General features: G+C 45.1%; 1 protein-coding gene across 18 annotated transcripts in view; it reads left to right on the plus strand.

Annotated features, from left to right (window-relative positions):
• The window catches only part of JAKMIP3 (Janus kinase and microtubule interacting protein 3), a 125893-nt gene that overhangs the window by 69045 nt on the left and 43987 nt on the right, over positions 1 to 12861 (plus strand). For 6 of the 18 annotated variants that reach the window (XM_081007143.1, XM_081007129.1, XM_081007146.1 and 3 more), the window contains exons 5-7: positions 7740 to 7955; positions 9619 to 9738; positions 12164 to 12310. In XM_081007143.1, the coding sequence (XP_080863269.1) occupies positions 7740 to 7955; positions 9619 to 9738; positions 12164 to 12310 (483 nt within the window). The remainder of the gene's footprint in view (positions 1 to 7739; positions 7956 to 9618; positions 9739 to 12163; positions 12311 to 12861) is intronic. The other 12 variants (XM_081007135.1, XM_081007131.1, XM_081007136.1 and 9 more) reach the window with 5 other exon arrangements.

The raw sequence follows: 12861 nt of genomic DNA on the forward strand, positions 1-12861 counted from the left end.
AAGTTAAATTTGAGCCCCACTTTCTCTGCACAGTGTTCTGCAACCTGGTGCCATTTATATGTTTTGGACTGCGACTCTCAGTGTTGGCTGGGGCTGATGGGAGTTATACTCCAAAAACATCACCACGTTGAGGAAGGCTGTGCCACACCATTAGTGCTCAACTCTGCCTGTCCCATCGCAACAAAACTCTGCTCCCAGCACACAGCAAGCAAGACAGCACAGGCATCTCATGGCTCCTAGAAAATGAACAGCATTTTTTCTGTATTGGTTAGCCTTGACTACAGAAGCAGCTTTTTTTGCTTGGTCATCCTGAGCAGGGGGGATAATGCACTCAGCTCATCCTGGTTAGTCTTAGGAGAGAGTTTCTCTCTCTCTTGGTCCCCTCTCTTTGGGGGTCTATATATAGATATGGTACATTCATCCCAGCTGTCCCTGCTTATTCAGAGTAGACTTAGTTTTCTCGTGTTTGGTAAATCACCATTCTTGCTTTGCCCCTATTTTGCCTTTTTAAAAGATGCTGTGATGGGACGATGAGCTGCTTGTGTGTAAAATCCTAGTCCCTCAGAGTTTGGTCAAGTTTGCAAACCTCTGTCTGTAACGGAGCCCCTTAAACATGGCTCCGTCAGTCGCTGGCAGATTCCGACAGTGGTTGCTTTCGGAATCGCTTCCAACATAAAAGCTCCTTAACGGAAACACGTCTTCTGGACTCTCTGCGTGACAGTTTCCGGCGAGGAGTGGGTGTCCCTACAGGAGGTCCTGAAACCTCCCCACTGTTTTCGCTGGAAGTGTCTCTGAGCCATCCCTCCAGCTCCCTTTCCCTCAGCTCAGCTCCTCTCCCCCTACTGGTTCCCTCTTCAGCTGCTGAGTCTCTCCCAACCTGTGTGAGCCCTTTCACTTCCCTTCCTTCCGATGGCAGTTCCCTGACATCCACCTCCCCTCCAGGGCCCCCTTCATCCCCTCTCGCCCCCTCCTCTACGGGCGGTGAGGAGGCAAAACCCCGGAATGAACTTCCTTCATCTTCCGATGTCCCGAACACTTCTCTCCACCTGTTGCGGTTCCTGGTCTCGAAGTACTCCTCCTCCTCAGAGTCCATCTCCCCTTCCCCTTCCGATTCCGAGAATCCTTCCAACTCCTCCTCCTCATCGGTGGTCCCAAAGTATTCCCTCCGGAACCTCTCCACAGGCTGAGGTTTCCTTGGGAACCTTTGATGGAACGTTTCTATCAATACCTCGTCATTGATATCTTCTGCCATTACCCAAGTGTTTTCTGACTCCGGTTCTCCTTCCCACGCTACCAAATACTCCACCTGATCCCCCTTCCATCTGGCGTCGAGGATTTCTGCCACATGGCTGCTGCATTCCCTTTCTTCTATGACCGGTCCCCGAGTGGCCATCCCTTCTCGTCCCCCCTCATACGGTGACAGTAACGACCTGTGAAATACTGGGTGCAGTTTCATGTGGTTGGGTAACCGGAGCCTGAAAGCCACTGGGTTGACCTGTTGAATGACCTCAAAGGGACCCAATCTCCTGGGTCTTAATTTCTTACAACCTCCTTTGAACGGCAACCCTTGGGTTGACAGCCACACCCTATCTCCCACCCTTATGGTTTCACCTTCCCTTCGGTTCTTGTCTGCCTGCCTCTTGTATTCTTCCTTCGCCCTTTCTAAGTTGAGTTGGAGCTGACGATGGATTGCTTCCATTTCTTCTACAAAATGCTCGGCTGCCGGGACACCCCATCTCTCCCCTTCTCCCCCTGGGAAAGCCCTGGGATGACACCCATAATTAGCCAAGAAGGGGCTCATCCCTGTGGACACATTCTCGGCATTGTTGTAGGCAAATTCCGCCAGCGCCAACTTTTCTACCCAGTCATTCTCTCTGTCATTGACATAACACCTCAGGTATTGCTGGAGGACCCCGTTTGCTCTTTCCGCCTGCCCGTTGGTTTCAGGGTGCCGGGCAGTCGAAAAGTTGACCTCCACCTGCAGTAAGCTCATGAGCTTCCTCCAGAACCTGGAAGTAAATTGTTTTCCTCGGTCTGAGACCACCCTCAATGGCACCCCGTGCAACCTAAAAATGTGTTCTACAAATAACTTCGCTGTCTCTTCCGCCGTGACTGCATGCGAGCAGGCTACAAAGTGGCACATCTTTGTTAGTAGGTCTACCACCACCATGATGGCTGTTTTCCCCTTGGACTTCGGCAGATCAGTCATAAAATCTATCGACACTGCCTCCCAAGGTCGTTCTGGGGTTGGTAAGGGTTCTAATAGCCCCGCCGGTGCCCGCCTCTCCCCTTTGGCTCGCTGGCATTGCTCACACCCTCTTACATACTCCCGTACATCTTCCCTCACCTTAGGCCACCAAAATTCCCTGGTGACCAACCACATGGTTTTGTGTTGTCCAAAATGCCCCGCCGTGGGGCTGTCGTGCAACTGCTTGAGTACCCTCCCCCTTAAGTCTCCTTCAGGGATATACAGTGCCCCTTTGTAATACAAAGCTCCATTTCTTTCCTCGAAACCCCCTGGTTCCTCTCCCTCACCCCTAAGACCTCTGAGCTTATTCTGGGCGTATTCATCATTCTCTGTTTCCTCTACCAGTTCTCTTTGTCCCACCAATGCCGCCCCACACACCCAGCGGTCCTCTGGAATGACATGTCTCTCTTCTGGTGCTCCCTCCCCCTCCAAATATTCAGGTTTGCGTGAGAGAGCGTCCGCCCTAATGTTCTCTGGGCCTGGCACGTAACAAATCTCAAAGTTAAATTTGGAGAACTCCTGGGCCCATCTCACTTGCCGTTGGTTGAGCACTCGTGCCGTCCTCCAATACTCTAGGTTCTTGTGGTCAGTGCACACTTGCACCTTATGTTGTGCGCCAATTAGCAGGTGCCTCCATCTCCGGAACGCCTCATGAATGGCTAGTAGTTCTCGGTCATACACCGTGTAGTTCCTCTCGGATTTGTTCAGCTTTCGCGAAAAAAAGGCACACGGTCTCCACTCTGACTCCTCCTTCCCTGGCTGCAGAAGCACCGCCCCAATAGCTCTGTCTGATGCGTCAGTTTCCACTCTCATCGGTTTTTGTAAATCCACATGCAGGAGTTGTTGTTCCGAGGCGAAGGCCCTTTTTAGTTCCTCAAATGCTCGCTCCGCCTCCTCAGTCCAAACGAACTTCTTCTTACTGCTGAGACAGTCCGTAATGGGCGCCGTCAGGTGGGCAAAGTTTCGGATGAACTTACGATAGAAGTTCCCAAATCCTAGGAACCTCTGCACATCCTTCCTTGTTTTGGGTGTTTTCCATTCCAGCACCGCCTGGACCTTGCCGGGATCCATGGCCAATCCCTTGTCTGACAGGCGATACCCCAGGAATTCCACCTCCTTGGTATGAAACTGACACTTCTCCAGTTTCACCCACAGCTGGTTGGCTTGCAGCCTGCTCAACACTTCTCTGACGTCTCTCACATGCTGCTCCTCATTCTCAGAATACACCAACACGTCGTCTAAGAAGGCCACACAATTCTTGTAAAGCAAAGGCCCCAGGACGTGGTTCATAAACGATTGAAAGCACGCGGAGCCTCCTTGTAGGCCGAAGGGCATAACTAAATATTCAAATGCCCCCAAAGGGGTGAACATGGTGGTTTTCCATTCATCCCCCTTCCTTATTCGTATCAGGTTGTACGCCCCCCTTAGGTCCAGTTTAGTAAAAATCTTTCCCTTCCTGACCCTTGTCAAAATGTCGTCAATCCTGGGCATAGGGAAAGCCACTGGTTCTGACACTGCATTTAAGGCCCTGAAGTCACACACAAGCCTCGGCTTGTTCGTGTTTTTTTTATCCACAAAAAACACTGGGCTGCCCCCCACCGCCCTGGACTCTCTGATGAACCCTCTCTTCAGGTTCTTGTCAATGAACTCTCTTAGCTCCTGCATCTCTCTGTCTGACATGGCGTACAGCTTGCCTACAGGGAGCTGTGCCCCAGGGAGTAAATTGATTTGACAGTCAAAGGGTCTATGCGGGGGTAGTTGGTCAGCCTCCCTTTCGCTGAAGACGTCGCGGAGATCTGCGTATTGTCGTGGTACCTTCACGTTCTCCGTTACTTCAGTCCCTGCTAGGGTGGCTTGGGTCCCTGCCAAACCCTTTCCCTCTTTGCAGTGTTCTAAGCAATGTGCTGAACCAAAAGAAACCACTCTCTGATGCCAGCCCACCAGCGGATCATGTAACGCTAGCCAGCTCATCCCCAATATAATGGGAGCTCCTCCCAAGGTGGCCACATTAAACGCTATCAGTTCGGTGTGCCTTGCCACCTTCATTATCATTGGGACGGTCTGCAAGCTGACTTCTCCTCCCAACAGCTCCCTGCCATCGATCGTGGTCACCTGCAGGGGGTTGCTTAAAGGGATCGTCTGTATCTGGTGTTCAGCTGCAAACTCTTTGCTCATGAAATTGCAGGAGCTGCCTGAGTCCAACAGCGCCTTTATCTTTAGAGGGTGTCCGTTTGGCAGCTCTAGCGCCACTTCTATCACTAGGGCGGGTTTAGGAGGTTCTGGCGTGGGCACTTTCACTGCTCTTTGGCCTGGCTGCTGTGCCCCGACGGTGGCAGCCAGGCGTTGGCTTTTACTTGCTTCGGTATTTCTTCCTCTCTTCCCTCCACAGCTCCTACCATCCCTTGCCATTCCTTCCTCTGGGGGCAGACTCTGGCAAAGTGACCTGGCTGTTGGCAGAGATAGCATTTCCGGGCGCCTTTTCCCTCCTGCTTTCCCCCCTCACTGGGCTTTGAAACTGCGCGCGCGCGCGCTGTTCCGATTTCCATCGGCTCTGCCGGCGGGAAAGTTGGCTCTGGAATGTCTGGAATGCGGAACTCCTTCCAACGTTCCCCCTTCCCTTCCCGCCTCTCCAATGCTCTCGCCTCCTGGCGCGCTCCTATGGTCAGCGCTGATTTGGTCAGCTGGTCCATAGACTCCGCCCTGGGCGCCCGGGAAAGTTCGTCTTTCACAGCCGAAGAAAGCCCTTCTTCAAAGAGCATTTGAATGGGTTCCGCCGATAGATCCCACCCCAATTTATGGATCAACATGGTGAACTCAGTCCAGTACTCACGGACAGATCGGCTCCCCTGTTTGCAAGCCATTAACTGTCTGCGGACCACTCCCTGTTCAATATCGCTGGAAAACATCAGATCCATGGCGCGAAAGAACTTCATCGTGTCCTTTAGGACGTCACTATTCGCTGCCATCAGGGGTCTAACCCAGTCTCTCGCCCCCTTTTCAAGATGCCCAATCACGAAAGCCACTCGTGATTCCTCGTCAGGGAATTCATCAAACTGCAGATTGAGGGCATATTGCATCTCTGTCCGAAAGCCATGATAGTCTTTGGGCTCCCCCCCAAACTTCTGCACCAATCCTGGTACCTTTCTGACGAGCTGGGTGTCTTTCCCCTTTTTGTCTGCATCCTGAGCCCTCCTCTCCTCAAGCCTCGCCGTCTGCAGCGCTAGCTGGACCTCCAACACCCGGTACCTTTCTTCCAGGCTTGGACCCGCTCCAGCTCCTGCTTCTCCGGTTCCGGCTGGGTTGCTCATGATGCCTTCTCCTGCACAAGCTGCTCACGAAGACTGTCGGAATGCTGTGATGGGACGATGAGCTGCTTGTGTGTAAAATCCTAGTCCCTCAGAGTTTGGTCAAGTTTGCAAACCTCTGTCTGTAACGGAGCCCCTTAAACATGGCTCCGTCAGTCGCTGGCAGATTCCGACAGTGGTTGCTTTCGGAATCGCTTCCAACATAAAAGCTCCTTAACGGAAACACGTCTTCTGGACTCTCTGCGTGACAGTTTCCGGCGAGGAGTGGGTGTCCCTACAGGAGGTCCTGAAACCTCCCCACTGTTTTCGCTGGAAGTGTCTCTGAGCCATCCCTCCAGCTCCCTTTCCCTCAGCTCAGCTCCTCTCCCCCTACTGGTTCCCTCTTCAGCTGCTGAGTCTCTCCCAACCTGTGTGAGCCCTTTCACTTCCCTTCCTTCCGATGGCAGTTCCCTGACAGATACCTTATTTAAATATTGTTCATAGAGTTGTCATTTTTCAGGGTTCAGCTCTAGAACACAAACCTTTGAAAGGGAACTGGGCACATCTCATCTCTGTCTGATGCATGCATGTGTGCATAAATTCATGCGCATCGATATTTCAGACTGCAATCCTATGCACACTTATGTGGAAGTAAACTGCATTGAATACAGTGACACTTAACTCTGGGTAAGCATGTGCATGATTATACTGCATAGTACCACACAGTGCACACAGCCCATTGGTAACATACTGTAGAAAGTGATTAGGCTTTTCCGATGTAATTTAAAGGAAAATGACAAAGCGGCATTTGATCTCAAATCAGCACAAGGCAGGTTATGGCACAGTAAATGAATACAAGTTACAAGAAGCAGCTGAGAGCAGCCTCTAGCAATGTGTTCCCCAGAACTGTTTCCTTCCATGAGCCTACTCCCAGGGTACTTTGGTTCCTACTATAATTACAGAATGCAGCAATCTAGATAAACAAATAATGCTTGAATATTTTTACCACTTGTATCAGTACAATACATTTCAATGAGATTATGTTTGCTATGTCTTTGTATATACTTGGAAATTTGAGGATTTCCCCTCAAATATAATTCGGTTACATTTTTAAAAACTCTCCATGTGGCCATTCTCACTAAGACTTCAAATTTAAATAAGGAAACATCCCCAAACCCAAATACATTGAAATTAACCTATCCCCCCCCAAAAAATTTGACTCTACATTTCTGAGCTGCATGTTCAGCTTTTAAACAAGGTGTTTTCTTGTTGAGATGCCACAGCAATGTAGCTTGCTTCTCCAAAATATTCCCTTTATATATTTAAATTTTTCCATTTCTGCTACCCTTTGGGGAAATATTTAGGTTATTCTGTTTTTCTCTTAATAAAGCTGTTTCAAAACTATTTATATTTATATTATAGTTGGTTTTAATGGGTGTCATTGGGGTTCTGACCTTGCTTTTGAGTAAGCATGCATAGGATTGGCCACCAAGGGATTATCATTTAAATGCTGACATGAACAGCAAAAAATGTCATAACATTTCTGTGGAGTTATGTTATTCATTCCAAACCTAAGTTCAAAAAAGTATTCTGTGTTGTTATTCTTTTGTGATTAAACTCTCAGTGTAACAATCATTGTGGGTCAGGAATGGAGCCTACTTCCTTACTAATCAAATGAGAAACATTTCATGCCTGAACTCCAAAATCCAGGCCCTTGAACTTTAATGTATGCACGAGGCACACTTTCAGTGCTGCACAGTTAATAATAATCCTGAATTCTGAATCTGATTCAAAAGCTACTGAAACTTACTTGTTTGTAGGAAACCTGGTGTGAGGATTTCAGTGTAATGTGTAGACATGAAGAAATAGTCAAACCAGTTCTCTCTCTCTCTCTTTTTGAAATTGTCTTTCTTTCTTTTGCTGAAAGAATTCCAAAGAGGTTTACTATAAGGGATAATAAGTGAGATGATTATTATCTTTGCTGCCAAAATACTCTATTTTTGGGGTGCTCACCCCCTCCCCTTTTCAAAACCAGTGCTTCTTTTCAACGTTAAAGGGCGTGAAATCTGCAGGATTGAATTTTATGCGTTTTTACCTCTGGGTATCATCTAAAATGCTCCGCTAGCGGGGATGCTGCCAGTTACTATGGCAACGCCAGAATTGTACCGTGCATGCCCGTATGTGATTGTATTTTGTTCTCCTTGTAGATGGAGGAGATCAAATTTAAAGACAGAGCAGTCTACGTGCTGGAAAGAGAGTTAGGGGTTCAAGCCGGGCATGCTCAGAGACTTCAGCTCCAAAAGGAGGCTTTAGATGAACAACTTTCCCAGCTCAGAGAGGCTGACCGGCATCTGAGCAGCCCCAAGCGGGAACTTCCTCATGCAAGTGGTGCAGGAGAGACTTCAGATCATTCAGGAAGTCCTGTAAGCACTTTCTAGTGGTTTTGCCTGAAACAAACAAATATGCCAAAATCTTGATGAGTGAGTGCACATTCTGGCAACAAATTCTTTTCCCCTCTGGGGTGGTGGCGAGGAATCTGCAGCCCTCCAGATGTTGTTGGATTCCAACTCCTAGCCGCCCCGGCCAGCATGCCCAATGGTCGGGGATGCTGGGTGCTGTGAGTTCAGCAGCCTCGGGAAGGACACCGGTTCCCCACTCCTGCTCTAGGGAGAGAGAGCCAGCAGGATTTCAAACCTAATTTTGACATGTGACAGCATGGTTTTTTGTTTGTTTTAATTTGCCAGCAGGTTAAAAGAATTAAAACAACAACACACAGCTTACCTTGACATTTTGCCTTAGTTTGACAGCATGAAATGGTTTGTCCGAGACTTACAATGCAAATGCATAACTAAACTGATTAATGGGTGTGTGCTAATTTTGAGGGCTACTTACCAGCATTGTCGCAAACAACCACAAAACTGAATTGACTAGCAGGGGGGAAACAGAAGTAGAGATCATTCTTAGGCTTCATTACTAATATCATTGAGGTTGCTCATCATCACAAAGCTCTTAACTTTAGCCAATGCTCTTTGCTGTTTCTTCCATGCTGTTTGCAGTCTCTTCCATTATATCTAAACCCATTAAATTTTTATGCTGGCTTCTTATGTGACTTTGCCACTTCTCCAGCTTTTGTATTAATTTGCTAATAGCAGAGATTCCCCCCCCCCCGTGACATTTGTTGAACTTCTTTTCATTGTTGATCCTCATCAAGATTTCTTTTGTAGTGCTGCTTAATTTGAAATGTGGATATATATATATATATATATATATATATATATATATATATACATGAGCACAAAATCTTTTCTGTCCTTTGTTCCAAGCCTCTCCTGCACCTGTTGAATGAAGAATCCTAGCACTGTTGAGTGTCATTAAGGCCAAATATAATCATTGGTTTGCTTGAATCAAAGCTCTTAACATACGTGGTTCCAAATGAATCAAAATAGATCAAGAACAAATGAAGAGGAAATGTTAATATAATGAGATAACTATTTCGCTCTTATTTAAAAAAAGCAATGATGCCTACTCTTATATCTGTATTCATTCTCTATTTGGGTTAAACATTTTCACGTGTCAATTGATTTTAAAACACAATCCTCTGATTTTTTAAGTGACCCATTTAGATGCTCAGTTAGATTCACCGCTCCATGGGAAAGGAATTATGCAATGGTAGAATTGCACGTACCTGTTACATTTTATATTTCAGCATCTATATACCTCACATTACCATAAATAAGTTCTAGGCGGCTCAGCTGTTTTAAGGCACTCAATTCAACAGTGGCAAATACAGGAAACATTGCCATAATTCCCAATGTTTTCTTTCACAATTCCCAGTATGACGTGTGTGGCTTGTTATCTACATATGCATCCCTTTTTCTTTTGCGTTTGCTTTCTCTTACATACATCCTTTCTTCGATATCTGTTGGTCTCATCTTTCAGTATTAAGGCATAGGTTACACTATTGAATATATATAATTAGTCAGGAATGGATGGATTCAACAAGGGAAGAAGATGGGGTCTGTAAAGAGCTCTAATATATATATATTTCCTCTATGAACAGTTATTTGCAGTTGTTTTTTGTTTTAGGAACAGCAGTTGGATGAGAGGGACGCCCGGCGCTTCCAACTTAAAATAGCCGAATTAAGTGCAATCATCAGGAAACTGGAAGATCGGAATGCATTACTGTCAGAGGAGCGAAATGAGCTTGTAAGAAATCACTTTTATTTTTCATAAAATAACTTCTGACTGGATTATGTAGGGCAGATCCACTTCATCTATATGCCTCTTGTACTCAGCACTACAAGATCCTGGGTCTGAGTTTGGTTTTTTGGGGGGGGGGCAGAGGGGTGGCACTCTTTTTAATAAAACGAGGCTGGTCAGATTTTATGCTGGATTCAGCCCTGTTCCTACCATCCAACCTCTTTACACCTAGGTCTGTTAAGTTTCTGTTTCACTCAAGAGACTTGACTATTTTTTGTGAGAGCATTGATAGCAAGAGGTTGAAGCAACTTAAGAAGTAGGATATACGTTCAGATATAGAGAATATAATATATGAACATAACTTGGAAAATAAATGTTGATGACTTTATAGTCGTCAATGAGTTCATCAATTTACTCAACTCATTTCAGAAAGCAACCATTCAGTCCCCTTCAGCTATAGAAAGATGCAAGAATCTGACACATATCTTAGCAAAAATTGCCTTTCTCCAAAGAAGATGTTTTTCTAACGTGAAACGTCATAATTGCATGTGGGATTAGGAATTTATCTACAGTATTCCATCAGCTGAAGTTTGAATGAATAAGAAACATTGAGGCTAACCCAAAGAAAGCTCAGAACACTTTTGATAGATGGCTAGGACAAGCCCGTTTTCTAAGGCAGTTTCAAAGTCGCTGAAGGTCCATTGGTAACCTCTCTCTTTTTGCCACAGGAAGGAATTTTCGCTCTTTCTTGAAGTGGCCACAAAGAAGCATTTTTTTCTTTCCTCTTAGTTTCTTTAGCTTTTATAAGCATTTAGAGCACTAACCTTTTCAATAAAAAAAATTAGGCATCAGTCAAAGATAAAGCACTTAGATTACAATGTGTGGAACTTGGGGCCTACCAGACGTTGTCAGGCTTCCAGTTCCCATCATTCCCAGCCAGCACAACCAATGGGCTAGGGTGACGGAAGTTGTAGTCCAACAAGATCTGGAGAGTTCCCCATCCCTGCCATACATTTCGGTGTAATTGGAAGTGAAAAGTGGAACATGGGAAGTTCCCATGCATCAGGTCAGACTGTTTGTCCATCTAGTCCAGGCACCCCTAAACTTGGCCCTCCAGATGTTTTGGGACTACAATTCCCATCATCCCTGACCACTGGTCCTGTTAGCTGGGGGTGATGGGAGTTGTAGTCCCAAAACATCTGGAGGGCTGAGGTTGGGGGATGCATGAATTCTAGTCTATTATTGTCTACTCTTGCTGACAGTGCTTCTTCATGGACTCAGACGAAGACCCATCTTATCACCTGCTCCTTGATCCTTGCCAGTGACTGAATGTGGAATTTTTGAATGCAAAAAGAGTACTCTACCATTGAGCTATGGCCCTCACTTTGCTGTAGGCTCAAGTTCTCAGTATAATTCTGATGAAGTCTGCAGAGTTAAACTTCTGGAATTTCCCCCTCCTGCTTTTAGTTCTTCAGAGTGCTACCCCATCTCTATGCAATCCTATTTAAAGGCTAGTTAATGACATTTACTGTGGCAAACCCTATATTTCACCGAGCTGCTGCAATAAAGCATGATGGCATGTTGGAAAAATCCATATAGATGAAATTTATAGAGGACATTAGAGCAGCAGTTCTGCAATATAATCTGGGGCCGCAACTGGGGCTTGCATATTTGATGAGGCAGTTGTGAGCACTGGAAGCACGGCCACTTGGCTTCTTTTCCATTTCCTTAATAGTATCCCAGGCTCGCAGGCATATAATCTCCATCATATGTTTCATTCATAAAACAATGCAAGCATATCTTCAAATGGGATGGTATTGGTTGCCATTCCACATGGCTTTCCCTTAAGAGAAAAAGCTGAGGACATGTGTCATTCTTTCTGAAAGTATACTGCGAAAGAGTCCTGCTCCCTGCTCTTTAAGCCAGGAGACATAAGAAATATCTATATTATTTTTAAACATATTGGTATTTGTGCAAAACGTCTTTGTTTTAAATTTTGCCAGTGCCCTTTTGGCACTTTGACTTTCCACACAATATTAAACTTTGCTTTCATCAATAGACAGTACCACAAACCATTACCTGAATCTGAGCCAATTCCTTCCATATATGGAATTCTAATAGGATCAAATTGGACTTCTACACCTAAGACTTTTCAGGTTCACATGTGAGGCCACTGCCTAACTGAAGCCAAACAGGTGTGAATGTGGCCGGTGCCTGGATAGATGACCACCTTGGTGCCATGCAAGCTACCTTAGGTTCTATGATAGAAGAAAGTAAATGTAAGAAAACCAATATTTGTTCCAATCTTTCCGATTAGAATTTTTTAATAAGTGGAGCATTCCACCCAATGTGTACCATATTTCTTTTATATTTATACCATCAACATTGTGCATATTTCTGACACCTGTGTAATTTACCCCCCACTTTTCAGCTGAAGCGTCTGAGAGAAGCTGAGAGCCAGTATAAACCACTGCTAGACAAAAATAAACGCCTAAGTAGGAAAAATGAGGATTTGTCTCATGCCTTACGTCGTATGGAAAATAAGCTAAAATTTGTCACACAAGAAAATTTAGAAATGGTGAGATATTTACATCATGTATTCTCCCAGGAATCCCATGTTTTACAGTATTTAATTTTATTATATTAGCATTTTCTTGTACTTATTGTATTCTGTTTTACACATTTCATTGAACCCACCTTGGGATTGCAATATGATGGACAGCTTATAAATGAGGTATATAAAATGAAACAAAATTCACACAACTTCATGCATATATGCAAAATGTCAAAGACTCACATCATTTTGCATATTCACCCACTGTTATATTGAAAAATATAATAAATGCTGGGAAAGGATGTGATTATATCTTTTGACTTTCTCTATAGTTGGATAATTTTATTATGTTTACTGTTTGCAAATTATGTTTTTATTGTGATTTTAAAATGAACATGTTGTGCCATTTTATGTAAACACTCAAACAAATTGTTTTTGATCCAGTGGTATATATTACTATTTAAAAATAGGGTTGTTTTTTTCTTGGAAAACTTGCATTGTGACAGTGTCTTGCATAATGAGGAAGGATTTGATGATGTTTGTTGAAAAGCCACTCTCATCAGTTGCTCGACATT

This window comes from Podarcis pityusensis, assembly GCF_964106645.2.
Source record: "Podarcis pityusensis genome assembly, chromosome: 5".
Lineage (NCBI taxonomy): Eukaryota > Metazoa > Chordata > Lepidosauria > Squamata > Lacertidae > Podarcis > Podarcis pityusensis.